This window comes from Culex pipiens, chromosome 2 (assembly GCF_016801865.2).
Source record: "Culex pipiens pallens isolate TS chromosome 2, TS_CPP_V2, whole genome shotgun sequence".
Taxonomy (NCBI): domain Eukaryota; kingdom Metazoa; phylum Arthropoda; class Insecta; order Diptera; family Culicidae; genus Culex; species Culex pipiens.
In genome coordinates this window covers 144,108,435-144,122,334 of record NC_068938.1, presented here as the reverse complement: position 1 = coordinate 144,122,334, position 13,900 = coordinate 144,108,435, and the positions used below count along the sequence as shown (strand labels likewise).

Here is a 13,900-nt window from a genome sequence, read left to right as displayed (position 1 = left end):
TTTTCAGTCACAGAATTTGACAATGTTATGTATGAAGGTTTTGTAGAACACACCAAATTGTACAACTTTGCTGAACATAGTATTGATTTTTGATAAATACAAAAAAAAGTTGCAACCAAAAATGCGTAAGGCAAACGTAAGCATCGCGAACCATTGGTCCTGTGGTCTGAAATCTTCTTGTAACTTTTTGCGTATGTATTTTATAGCTATACAATGTTCTGAAGAAATGTTGCTGTTGGTGAGTTTTACAAGTGCTTCGAACACCATTTTGTCGGATTCCGTAACTGTAAACGAATAATGTGCCGCGAACCAAAAATGAGCGTCGCGCTGGTTGACATCACTGTTCAAAAGGAACCAGAGTTGCGACTAACTCAAGTTTGCGTTGCCCCGTCACGCAATTTTTTTAGTCAAGGCACGAATTCAAAAATAGGTGCTCATTTCTCGTGTCTAGAAACAAATCGTGTAACAGTGCAGTTTTTGGTCGATCTAGACTAAATCGACCCTCCTGAATCAAAATTTGTCTGTTGATTTTTCTGAGCCTCAAAGGGAAGCGATATGTTCAAGATGGCGTCGAACATGGCGGCTGAAAGGAAAAAAACACCATGAAAGGATTTGAAGTTCAATCAACTCATTAAATTTAACTAATTTGAGATCGCTGAACTCGGATACGACTTCTTGAATACTTCAAAGTATTCAAGGAATGTGAAATTCAAGGTGACGAAGCTAGAATATTGGATTTTTTTATATAGAAATCCAACAGGCAGTCAACAGATCAAATTTAATTGATTTGGGGTGGCTGAACTCGAATATAAGCCTAAGACTATTCTAAAGTACTCAGGGATTGCAATCCAAGTTTCTTGCTTCGCCATATTGGCCGCCTTCTTGGATTGCACATTCCCTGAATCCCTGAAACTTTGTTTTCGTATAATCGCGATAACTCGTGATATTTATAAGCAAACCCATTATGTTTACATATCAAAATTTTTATAATTGTCTGCTCTACAACTTTGTAGAACATTGTAAAATGAAAAAAATTGTTCTAAATAAAAAATGACCCATCTGGGTCAATGTAGATTTGAAAAGTGAGCAGTTCTCAACGAAATCGGTCTTTTTTCTTCAATTTTAGTTTTTGTATTTTTTAATCGGACTGAAACTTTTTTGGTGCCTTCGGTATGCCTAAAGAAGCCATTTTGCATCATTAGTTTGTCCATAAAATTTTCCATGCAAATTTGGCAGCTGTCCATACAAAAATGATGTATGAAAATTCAAAAATCTGTATCTTTTGAAGGAATTTTTTGATCGATTTGGTGTCTTCGGCAAAGTTGTAGGTATGAATACAGACTACACTGAAAAAAAATGATACACTGTAAAAAAAATTTGGTGATTTTTTTATTTAACTTTTTATCACTAAAACTTGATTTGAAAAAAATCTTTGACCGAGTTATAAATTTTTTAAGCAATAGTGATTTTTTCAAAAAATCGAAATATTGGTCGCAAAAAAATTTCAACTTCATTTTCTATGTAAAATCAAATTTGCAATCAAAAGTACTTTAGTGAAATTTTGATAAAGTGCACCGTTTTGAAGTTATAGCCCTTTTTAGGTAACTTTTTTGAACATTGTCGCAGTTTTTCATTTTTTTAAATATTGCACATGTTTGCACACTTTTGAAAAAAATATTTTTGAAAAGCTGAGAAAATTCTCTATATTTTGCTTATTCGGACTTTGTTGATACGACCTTTAGTTGCTGAGATATTGCAATGCAAAGGTTTAAAAACAGGAAAATTTATGTTTTCTAAGTCTCACCCAAACAACCCACCATTTTTTATTGTCGATATCTCAGCAAGTAATGGTCCGATTTTCAATGTTAATATATGAAACATTTGTGAAATTTTCCAATCTTTTCGAAAACAATGTTTTCAAAATTTTCAAATCAGGAACAACATTTCAAAAGGGCCAAACATTCAATATTACGCCCTTTTAAAATGTTATTCGAAGTTGCAAAAAAGAGATTTTTCTAATCTTTCCATTTTTTGTAATCAAGTTTTTTTTTGCAATTTTCCTTCTTTTTTAAATTCAACTTTCTATTATTTTTTATTAAAAGTTAATTGAAAGAGGGACTTTTTTAATATTTATCTTCATATCTGTACAATTTCCCTCTGTTGATTTTTTGTTGTAGTTAAGTTGTTTATGGAATTTTGCCCTTGAACAAAGGTAAAATTAAGAGATCTTGAAGAGATTCTACTTTCTGATGGAAAAATATTAGAACGGGAAAATATTAGAAAAGGGATAAACGTACAGATATTTCATTTTCAAATAACAAAAAAAAGCAACGCAATCCACATTAACGACCCCCGGGTCTTTTGTGGTCTCTGTTGTAAGTTTCTGCTCATTTCTAGGCGTCCGAAGGTTATGTGTGGTGAGTCACCAAAAACCTCTTTTATGCAAATGGACCGACGTCCCCATCCGATAGAAGGCCAGGAGGATAAGATGGGAATCGAACCCGCGCCCCATAGCAACTTAGGGATCGGCAGCCGAAGCCGCTAACCACCGCGCCACGAGGCCCAAATAAAAATTTTAAATATAAGTATAAAGACTGCTTCAAAAGATTTTTTCGAACTAATAATCATTTCTAACGGTTAAATTTTTTGTTCAAAAATGAAAAAAATGACAAATGAATAAAACAGAAAATTATAATCAAAAAAATGTAAAAAGCAAAGCAAGTGATAATTATGCAATACGTCTCAGATGGTTTTTAAAACTAGTTATGCCTAATGTCCATTGTGCAAAAATCGGGTACACCCGTTTCTTTTCTCGTTCATCTCAAAAATAAATGTTTTAAAAAGCTTCCTTACATTTTTTTAACCTTTGGTAGCTGAAATATGGAACTCAAGTCGTGATTCGTCTTTTAAAGCGCATTTTTTCCCAAGTTCTGTCATTCGATGTTTCCCATCCATTATAACTGTTTCCCGTTCCCTGATGTTTCCTAATTAAATCTTTCAAGTTTCATAATGTAAAAGAGAAGCAGCAAACCGTGTGCACCGACGGATACGAACCTCTTAATTGTATCAGTGGGATTTAAAAATACTTCTTTTTTTGCCACTCTCTTTCAACATCAAGATTTTCACCCTTGTCTGCATTCTTCCCTGCACTAGATTTATATCTAATGATGAAGCTCGTTAAATTTTCTCGTGCTGTTTTTTGCCCCTTCCGAAAACCAAAGCTCATCGCAGACAATGCACATGGTTGAGACCAGTGGCAGAGCAACAGCCACCCCGGGGACCTATTTAATGGATTTAGACTCGGAAAGCAAACGAAAGAAAGCACCAAAAAGCACACAGCTCAGCTCGGGTGAAAGCTTGTGGAAAACAAGCGGGGGGTTTTTCACGCTTTTCCTTCTTGCTGGGAGCTTTGCTGCTTTTATTTTTCTTTGCTTGCTGCTTGTTACGGATTTTGATTTATCGCTGCCCAGTGAGACGCTTGGCCATCATTTTCGGATGATTGAAGCTGCTGTGATTATCTGGAAAAATAGCTGACCAGCTGATTGTGTTGGGGATTGTTTTTTTGTGTGTGGAATCTTGCAGTTAAAATTAAATTAAAATAGAGCTTGGGAAAAAAATACTTGGAAAAATAATAACAGTATTCTCAATATTGACCATGACCTGTAGAAACTATGTCCAAAATTTCAAATTCAACTCTTCACTAACCACTTAATCATTTTTTTTTCTCATCCCCCCTGTCAGTACCCACGGCGACCATCATCGGCGGGCCAGACCTGCACGTGGACAAGGGCAGCACCATCAACCTGACCTGCGCCGTCAAGTACAGCCCGGAACCGCCAGCGTACATCTTCTGGTACCACCACGACGAAGTCATCAGTTACGATTCAAGCCGCGGCGGCGTTTCCGTCATTACGGAAAAGGGCGACGTCACGACGTCCCACCTGCTCATCCAGAACGCCGACCTGGACGACTCCGGCAAGTACAGCTGCTCGCCGTCGAACGCGGACGTGGCCAGCGTGCGGGTGCACGTGCTCAACGGTAAGTTTGTGTGGGAGGGGAGGGGGGCAGGGGGAGCAGTCTGGGGGTGGTGGGGGTGCTATACGAAGGGTACTTTGGAATTGTAAAATTACATTTCAAGGGTTAAAAGTTAATAAAAATATGTTCATCAAATTTATCAGTTTAAAAAAACGGCATGCTTTTAATTTTAAATGATGGAAAATCCATCGGGAAAATCTTTTTAAAGTTAGCAGTAACAATTAAACATTGTGTACATCGTTTCTAGGTTAATCTTTCCGAAAAAATGTTCTATTGTGCAATTAAAAAATATATCATGAAAATTCCACCGTCGCAAAAAAAAACAAAAAGCTGAGAAAAAGTCCTAAAATTCCCCCCATAATGTTGAGGGGGGGGGGGGGGGGTGAGGGGGGAATCAACGGGTAGGCGTGGAGTTTGAATGTGAAAGTTTCTTGTATTTGCTCGAATTTCTAATTATTTGCATGTTTACGCAAAAATATATCACGATATGTTATGATTTTATTTTATTACTAATATCTAAATCAATTTGCAAATTCTTTCTATTTAAAAGAAATCGAAAAAGTTTTGATAGAAACATGCTAAGTCACTTTCCATAAGCTATTTATTACCTGATTTAAAATGCATTTATGAAAAAAACATAAAAATTTAAATTAAAAGCCAGAATTTCCACATTTCGTTAAAAATCACATTAAGCAGATCTCTACGAATTCAATATTTTCTTTTAATTTTTATTTTTATATTTTTTAATCCGGCTGAAAATTTTATGATGCTTTCGGTATGCCTAAACAAGCATCATTAGTTTGTCCATAGAATTTTCCATTCAAATTTGGCTGCTGTCCATAAAAAAATGATGTATGAATATTAAAAAATCTGTATCTTTTGAAGGTACTTTTTTGCAATTCCGTCGTGAAACTACTTACTTTTCCTGTCATTCTTGAACGACGAAATAGCCTACTTTTCTGTACCAAAAATAACAGAATCGAATAGCAACACTTTTCAAAATAAATGCTGAAAAGTTCTACTTTTCAGCACTCAAATGGGTGCTGAAAAGTTGAACTTTTCAGCACTTGTTTCGAAAAGTAACACTTTTCAACATTTTTTTGATTTAAACGATTTATTGAAAAAATACATGAAAATTTGACATAAAATTTCACTCAGTGTGTGTTTTTTGGAATTACAAAAAATGTTGTATGAAACTCGTTGCAAAACTTGATTTCTTAGCACTCTTCGTGTTTATCCAACTCGGTGAACCTCGTTGGATAAATGTACGACTCGTGCTGAAAAAAATCCTCTTTTCGCAACTTGTTGCATAAACTACTATAGTGAAACTTTCATAAAGTGCACCATTTTCAAGTTATAGCCATTTTAAGTTACCTTTTTTGAAAAAAGTCGCAGCTATTCTTTTTTTTTATTTGTGCACATGTTTACCCACTCTCGAAGAAAATATTTTTGAAGAGCTGAGAAAATTTTCTATATTTTGCGCTATAGAATTTTTGTTGAAACGGTTTTCAATGTTAAAATATGAAACATTCTTAAAATTCGATCCTTTCGAAAACAACATTTTTAAAAATTTTGAATGAAGACAAACATTTCAAAAAAGAAAACAAAGAGAAAACATTCAATATTATTTGTGATGACTACAAGCAAATGCCTTATGTTTATAAATATATATTTTTTTTGTAATTGTCTGCTCTACAACTAGAGCGTCCAATTGCCCGCGGTTACAGAATTCCCAGGAAACGGGAAGTTTTCTACAAATTTTCCGGGAATTCCCAAGTAATTTAAAATTTATCAAAAATTGTTCTGATGCTAATTTTGGTTAATATTTTGCAACAAAATAGTATAAAAAAAATTAATTGTCAAAAAAAGTGTTGGGTTCAATTATTGCTTTGGCTGCTAGTAAAAATGTACACAACTTCAAGAAATTTGTAAATTTTCTAAATATCTGTCTTTCAATTCGTTCAAAATATCAAAAAATATTGATTAGTATTTTGTATTGAAAAGAAATAGCTAAGTATAAAGTTTAAATCAACGTGTTTGGAAAGTAATCAAAATGAATTCATGCTCCAGAACAATAAAATTGCTTTTGAATACGTCTCTGTGACCAGTTTGAGAGAATATGATAAAGAATTAAATTGATAATTTAGATTCAATGAAAAAAATAATGCAGCAAATGTGTTTTTCATGACAAAACATTGAAATGAAAAAATATAAAAAAGAAAGCTGTTTTTCATGGCAAATAATGTTTATAGAATAAATCTAACTGGTTTAATCTCATGAATTAATCGATAAGCATTGAATTTACTTAAATGAAAAAATTACCCTTCTGGGTCAATGTAAGTTAGAGAAGTACATAAAATTTCCATTAAAATGGCATGTTCCAAAAAAATTTACAGTTGAGTAACGGAAATGGCAGAATTTTTATAACTTTTTTTGTGTTTTTTTTTTCGATGAAAAACACGTTTTTTCGAAATTCTGAGTACGTCATCCAATCTAATTATAAATAATAGTCCCTTTGACACTAAATTTCTATCTCATCACCGTTTCAGGCTGCAAATTATTGAAAAACACCTCTTTTTAAGCATGTTCAAAAATGGAACGCCTCTCCGTCACGAGACATTAAAAAAACGGACCTCGAATTCGTGATCAGGGACAACAGTTATCCCTTAAGACAAAGTTTCACGCAAATCGAAGAGGGTCGGGCAACTGCTGTGTGAGTTGGTGGAGAATTACCCATTTCAAATTGATTTAATTTGATTGCACTTAAAATTCCATTACACATTTGAACTTTAACAAAATATTTTGCCCCCCTCATGAACTCTCAAAAATATTAAAATATTCAAAAATCTTGAAATTCAAATGAACAACAAATTTATAATCTTAATCTAAATTCCATAAGTTCAAATAGAATCGAATAAAATAATAAAACAATTATTAAAAGTTTAAAAAACATCGAAAATGTTGTGATAAATTTAAGCGTACTCCATCGAAAGGACTAATTTTTGTTTGTAAGCAGTGCACTGCAGTTGCATGGAACTTAAAAAACTTATAAAACTATATAAAAATAAAATTCTCAAAAAATTCAAATAATTTGATAAAAATTACGAAATTTTAAATTTCAAGAGTTGGACAAAATTTGAGAAAATTTAAAAACCAGCTTGAAAACATACAAAGATAAAAAAACAATTCGAGCGTACTTTATCAAAAGGTCTATTTTTCGTCAGCAAGGAGTGCCAAGAAACATTAGAAGCTAATCCCGTAATTTAAAAATATCGAGTTTCATGAAAAAATATGTGCGATGACAAGATTTCAAAGCTTATCAAAAAAAAGTCTAAGCAATATAAAATAATTAAAAAAATGTTATTTAAATGAAATTCAAAAATTTCATAATTAATGAAACTCAAATTTAATTTAGTTTTAGTTAAGATTCAATTAAATTAAAAAGTTTGAAGGAATCAAGATATAAAAAATATATATAAAAAAACATAATCCTGTACCAACTCACACGAAATCGGGAAAAGTTGCCCCGACCCCTCTTCGATTTGCGTGAAACTTTGTCCTAAGGGGTAACTTTTGTCCTTGATCACGAATCCGAGGTCCGTTTTTTTATATCTCGTGACGGAGGGGCGTTACGACCCCTTCCATTTTTGTACATGCGAAAAAAGAGGTATTTTTCAATAATTTGCAGCCTGAAACGGTGATGAGATAGAAACTTGGTGGCAAAGAGACTTTTATGTAAAATTGGACGCCCGATTTGATGGCGTACTCAAAATTCCGAAAAAACGTATTTTTCATTGAAAAAAACAATTAATTTTTTTTTTTAAACTCTGCCATTTTCCGTAAAAAGTTTTGGAAGAGCAGACAATTAAAAAAAATTGATGCATAAATATAAGGAACTAATAAATATCACAATTTTTCGCGATTTTACGATAACAAGTTTTTAGAAAGTTACTTTTTCTGTTTATTTTTGTTTCGCTGTCCGTGTTTGTCGCGGGTCACCATGAACGGCCATGATCAACGACGACCAACTTTTTCAAAACTTTTTTTTCGTAAAATCGCGATTACTCGTGATGTTTATGAGCAAACCCCTTATGTTTTAAATTAAAATGTTGTAGTTGTCTGCTCTACAACTTTGTTGAACATTGTTTTACTCTTAAAAATAACCCTGCAAATAACAAAAAAAAAAACACGAAATTTTAAAATATTTTTTTTTGTTATCGATGAAAAAATGACCCTTCTGAGTGAATGTAGATTCGAAAAGTACATAAAATTTCCCTTAAAATTACTTGTTCCATTTTTTAAAGTCGAGTAGCGGAAAATGGCAGATTTTTTTTTCGATGAAAAATACGTTTTTTTTTTAAATTTTGAGTACGCCAACAAATCAGGCATCGAATTTAACTTAAAAGTCCCTTTGAGACCACATTTCTTACTCATCTTCGTTTCAGGCTGCAAATTATTGAAATCACGTCATGTTCAAAATTGAAAGGGGCCGTATCGCCCCTCCGTCAAGAGATGTCAAAAAACGGACCTCAGATTCGTGATCAGGGACAAAAGTTATCTCATAGGATTAAGTTTCACGCAAATCGAAGAGGGCTCGGGGCATCTTTTTCGGTTTCGTGTAAGTTGGTAGAGAATTACGCATATAAAAGTTTGTATTTTTTTCATCAAAAAAAATTATTCTTAAAGTCAACTTAAATCTAATACAATATTTTCACATTTATAAAAAAAATTACAAATACTTGATTTCCCTCCGTGCAGCACCCCCGCTCACCCCCAGTCCTTCTTTCCACAGTTGGGTCTCGTATTTATTAACGCTCATCCCCAGTTCGGGCGGTTCTTTCAGGTGAACACCCGGAAGCGATGCAAACCGGCACGGCCACCACGATCCCACGAGCCACCACCCACGGCTGCCTACTGGTGGCCACCCTCGGAGCGGTCCTCGTCAGCTGGGCGCTCCTCCTCCAGTGGAACTCCACCTCCGATGACCGGACACGCCGACTTCCGGCGGAACGAGAACGACGAAGACCGGTGAGTGATGCTGACCAGAACGGCGACCTCGTTGAAAGCACCTGTCCCGGCGCGTGGAGTGGGAGATGATAGACCGGTTCGGAGCCATCGCCCGATACGTCACTGACGCGGTCTTACCACCTAGCGAAAAGCAGTAGAACCTGTCCAACCGGAATGCCCTGAACAACAGCCGAGGTTGTTGTTTGTTGAGTCTGTACAGAGAATGAAAAAAAAAAAACGAGTGTACCCATGAAAAGTTGCAAAAATTCAACCAGATACGGTGAGCAAATTTCCATCGGGCGCGTGCGACCTTTAGGATGTAAGGCACAATTTGAGTAATAAACACTGTCAAAGCGACAGAAACACACATAAAGAGAACAGAGCACACATACAGTGTTAAGAAATACTATGACTACGCGATACTACTGGAACAGTTGGTGTGAGAAAAATGGAAGAATGAGTGTATGATTTGTTTGTAAGGGAGTAAACTGTATATTTTGAGCCTCAAAAAGTTCTGGAATGTGTCCTGGAGCATTAAGAGTAGAAGAAAATAAGAAAATTTCACAAAAATGTAAGGGTAAGAAAGAGTTGATGAGTAATGTGATGTGACAACGTTGAATAATCGGTACGTTACCGATTCTGTACAAAGAAAGAAAAATTATGTAAACAAAAAAAAACTTTTGTTTGGTTTCTCAAAGTTTACTTTATACTTGATTTTTTGACCTGACGAAAGTGCGCTGAAAATTCAAAAAAACTATTTCAAAATTTATTTATCAGTTATAAATTTCAAAAAAGAATCTTGAATTAAAAGAAAATCTGGAGTTTTGGGTACAAAATTAACTAACAATATCTAGCACACAAAAATATATTTAAATTTGTGTCGAGACCAATTTTCAGACAAGTATTAAAATCTTTTCAGAACAGAACTATTTCAATATTAATTTCTGAGCACAAACCATTTGACAAACAATATCAGTATCGTGTCTTTTCAGCTAATTTTTTTTTTGAAGGTATTTTGCGAGAGGGGGTAGACTGTTTGTTTACAAACGCAGATTCGCCCTGTTGAACTGTTACTACGGAATTATGCAGGCTTGATAAACAAAAATTGCATATGAATTTTTGAAAATCTGAGAAAAAATGATTTTATGATCGATTTGATTTCTTTGGCAAAGTTTATTAAAAAAAAAAATTGATATTATGGCTGATGATTGATATTTTTGCTGAGACCTAAGTAAGACCGAGAAATTTCTAAGCTTGTTAACGATGAAATAATCGAGGCTCGATAACGAAAACAAAAAAAATATCGTAATCGTATGGAACGATAACGATAACGTATGCTTTTCACTTTATTAAATTTGAGTTTTTTCAAAAAAGTACATTATTTTGTAAAAATATTAGCATTTAAAAAAACTATAAAAAAGTGAAAAAGTATAAACAATTTTGCTTCGTTTGATACCCATATTTCAAAATAATGAAAATGTTGAGAACTTTCGAAAAAAATATGATAATTTGTGAACATTTTTGAATATTCATACTTTGAATCATTAAAAAAATGTATACTAAGTGAAAGATTGAAAATACAACATGATATGGATGAGTTAAGTCGATTTATGAAAATTTTCAAAAATGGGTCATCGTCCATTATCAAAATTTCGAAAATTACAATTATCAAAATTACGATAACTATTACTATTATCGTAATCGTTTGAAGAAAATAGAACCGATTGATAACCTTGGTAACTACAGTTTCCTTAAGGCCAAGGTAATTACAGAGGATCTTTAGCAAATCGATTTTCGAGTTTTTAATATAAAAGGTTTCAAAGTATGAATACTTAAAAAATAAAAAAATACGAGATAACGGTATATTGTGAAAATTTAAGTATTTCATTCAAAAAACTCTAAAACCTTGATAATTTAATCGTTATTTATTTTCAAACAAAACTTCGAAAAACATTTTTAGATGCAAAATCGAATTTGCATCGAAAATAACTCATATTTGATTTAATAGAGTACACCTTTAGATGCTTAGATATTTTTTGAAAAATATTCTTTTTTGCAATCAAACAAAAATCATAAAAAAACATCCCTAAAGAAACTTTTTTTTAGAATGCTGAAATTTTTTCTTTCATTTTCTTTTTTGACTTAATGCTTAAATGTAATTTAAAAAAAGTTTTAATCAGCGTCATCTGAAAAAAAATCCACATTTTTCTATTCGAGTTAACTCGGGAACTGTTGGTTCGATTTTCAATGTTTTTTAAATGTAACTTTTGTAAAGCTTTCTCTTTTATTCAATAACAATTAACAACAGTTTAAGATCAAGCGAAGTAGATCTCTATGAAGCGGTCAATTTTGTGCATTTTTATTTTATGTATTTTTTTTTTATATGGCTCAAATTTTTTGGGGTCTTTTCTTTGCCCAAAGAAGCCATTTTGTGTCAAACCTATACAAATTAACATACAATTTTGACATCTCTCCATACAAATGTTTATTTTCTAAAATCTGTTTCTATTAATTTTTTATTAATTTTTATTTTCACTATTTTTTTTTGTATTTATTTTTATATTTTTCTTCACACGATTTCAGTTGAAAACGCTTTTAATTAGCTTTAATTGAATGTCAAAGTTCTGACCCGCCAACATTAGAGACACGCTGGAATTAGATGCTGTTCCCCTATTTGAAGTACTTTTCGATTGCAAATTATTTTACATTTAAACTGAAGTTTAAAAAACGAGTAAAATTTCTATTTTCTTAAAAACCATTTGCCATTTTTTTTAAATTGGGATTCTGAGCATTGGATTTAAAAAAAAAAGTTTATTGAAAAATCGGTAAAAAAAAGTTTTCCCGTATACCATTTTTTCTGAAAAGTCCTCATCAATTGATCTGAAAATTCCTTCTAAAAAAATAGATTTTGGAATATTTACGTATGGGTTAACCAACGACACAAAATGGCTTCTGTGGTCATATGGAAAGCTCCCAAAAATATAAATTAAATCCAATAATTTTAACATATTATAATAAATCTTGTTCAGGGTGCAAAAAAAAAAAAACATTTTTCGTTAAATAAAATACCTTAACGAAATGCTTGCTGTAATTTTGATTGAAAGTACTTTAGATTTCATTTTCTAGACTAAAGATTTTTTTTCAGCAAAGGAACATCTTTGGTATCAGATTTAAAATACAAATGCATTTATGACTAAGTTAGATCAAGCTGTTAAATAAATTCTTTATTTCAATTAATAATTCCAGAGTATTTTTTGAAAAGGTCCTACAGCTATTGTCTTTCATATGTTTCTAGGACTAAATATAAAAAGTCTAAAATTATCTTATTGCTCAAATATGGTGCTTCAAATAATTTTCTGCAATATTCTTTAAAGGGCAAGATTTGGTTCATTTTAAAACGATTCAAATTCTATTTAAAATTTTTATAATGAAGAAGGGTCATTAAAATCATTTTTTTTTTTTAATTTGAGATGTATTTTCACGCATTTTCAACAGGAATTACTTCAATTTGTAAGATATAAAGTTTTAGATTTCTATAAAACCATAAACGCTAATTTTGAAAAATCTATTGAATTCTAAGTGAACAATGGTTACGCTAGGTTATATTCCAAACAAATCACGAAACAAATAAAAATGAGGAAGAATGAAGGTAGTCCACTGTAGAAGAGATATGAATCCACATTGAGAGTAATATTTTTGATTACAGATGCCCAGATCAGATATCGCAAATATTTAGCAAACCGACGCAGCAGTAGGTACCATGATGACTTAGATAATTTGAAACAAATTTTAGCGCATAAGGTTGTATGTGTAAGCGAAAGTGAAATCTAGCCGATAGAAGCAAGAATATACTTCATATTACATCAGTGTACATTTTTGAAGATATATAACAGCAAAAAACATTTAGTGGTTTAGGCAAGTGTTGAATTTTTAGTTCAAATATTGTTTATGAAGTCCATAGGAAATGTTTAAAATTTACTGTTTACTTTTGATCCACTTGTACATAGTTAAAAAAATATAATTCTAATTTTATGCAAAATTTGCAAAACACCGTTAAGTTTTCCAGCGCAAAACAAACAAACACAAATCTAACAGAAAAGTTAGGAAAATTCAACGAAAAATCAAATCAGCTGTTAACATGAATGTATTAAAGCCACACTCACTCAAAATCACACACACGACAAAAACATTCAAAGGGCAACTGATTTCCAATAACGGGATAGAAAATACAGAGGACACAACTAAAAAAACGGAGGAAAAACAGTCGTAACTTGATTACTTCTAAAGTAAGGTGGCTTACCTTGCATGTAGTCAACAGTGAAGAAGGGGAGGAGGCTTTCACGACCAGATCCCAACCAATCATCCGGAAATCATAAACAGAAAAACTTGGCAAGTCTTGTCTTTCCCCGATGACCGCGCGTCGGTGATGACGCTGTTGGGGGAACCACCCACCACCCCCTTAATGGGTTTCCCTAATGGGATTGCTTTGAGAAAATGGAAAAAAAGTGGAACGAAAAAAAGTGGCGGGAAAATCGAACAAGAACAAAACTCGCTTCCAATGACGTTGAACAACAGCAAAATGTATTCTCTCTCACACACACACACACACGATGAATAAATTACACCGTTTATCTAATGACGTGTGAATATCTTCACTCCCTGGATGTGGAGGAGGAGGGGGAAAACCGTTTGCCCTGGAGGAAAATTAAATGTGCACCTCACGTGCGAAGAGAGGATGAAAATTCGCTCAAGGATGGCACGGTCTAAGCCAACACACGGAGTAAGTGCTCTTTTTTTCTAATACTGTGCTGTTGTTGATAATGGGTGGTTGACCTGTCCCAAGGAGATGGCATGGGTC

General features: G+C 33.0%; 1 protein-coding gene across 2 annotated transcripts in view; it reads left to right on the top strand.

The window, feature by feature from the left end:
- The window catches only part of LOC120416218 (kin of IRRE-like protein 1), a 92,195-nt gene extending 78,964 nt beyond the window's left edge, over nt 1–13,231 (top strand). Inside the window, exons 3-4 of one of the 2 annotated variants that reach the window (XM_039577916.2) lie at nt 3,742–4,038; nt 8,879–13,231. In XM_039577916.2, the coding sequence (XP_039433850.1) occupies nt 3,742–4,038; nt 8,879–9,132 (551 nt within the window). In that variant the 3' untranslated portion in view covers nt 9,133–13,231. Of the gene's footprint in view, nt 1–3,741; nt 4,039–8,860 lie in introns of both variants that reach the window. The other variant, XM_039577915.2, reaches the window with a different exon arrangement.
- The last annotated feature ends 669 nt before the right edge of the window (nt 13,232–13,900 follow it).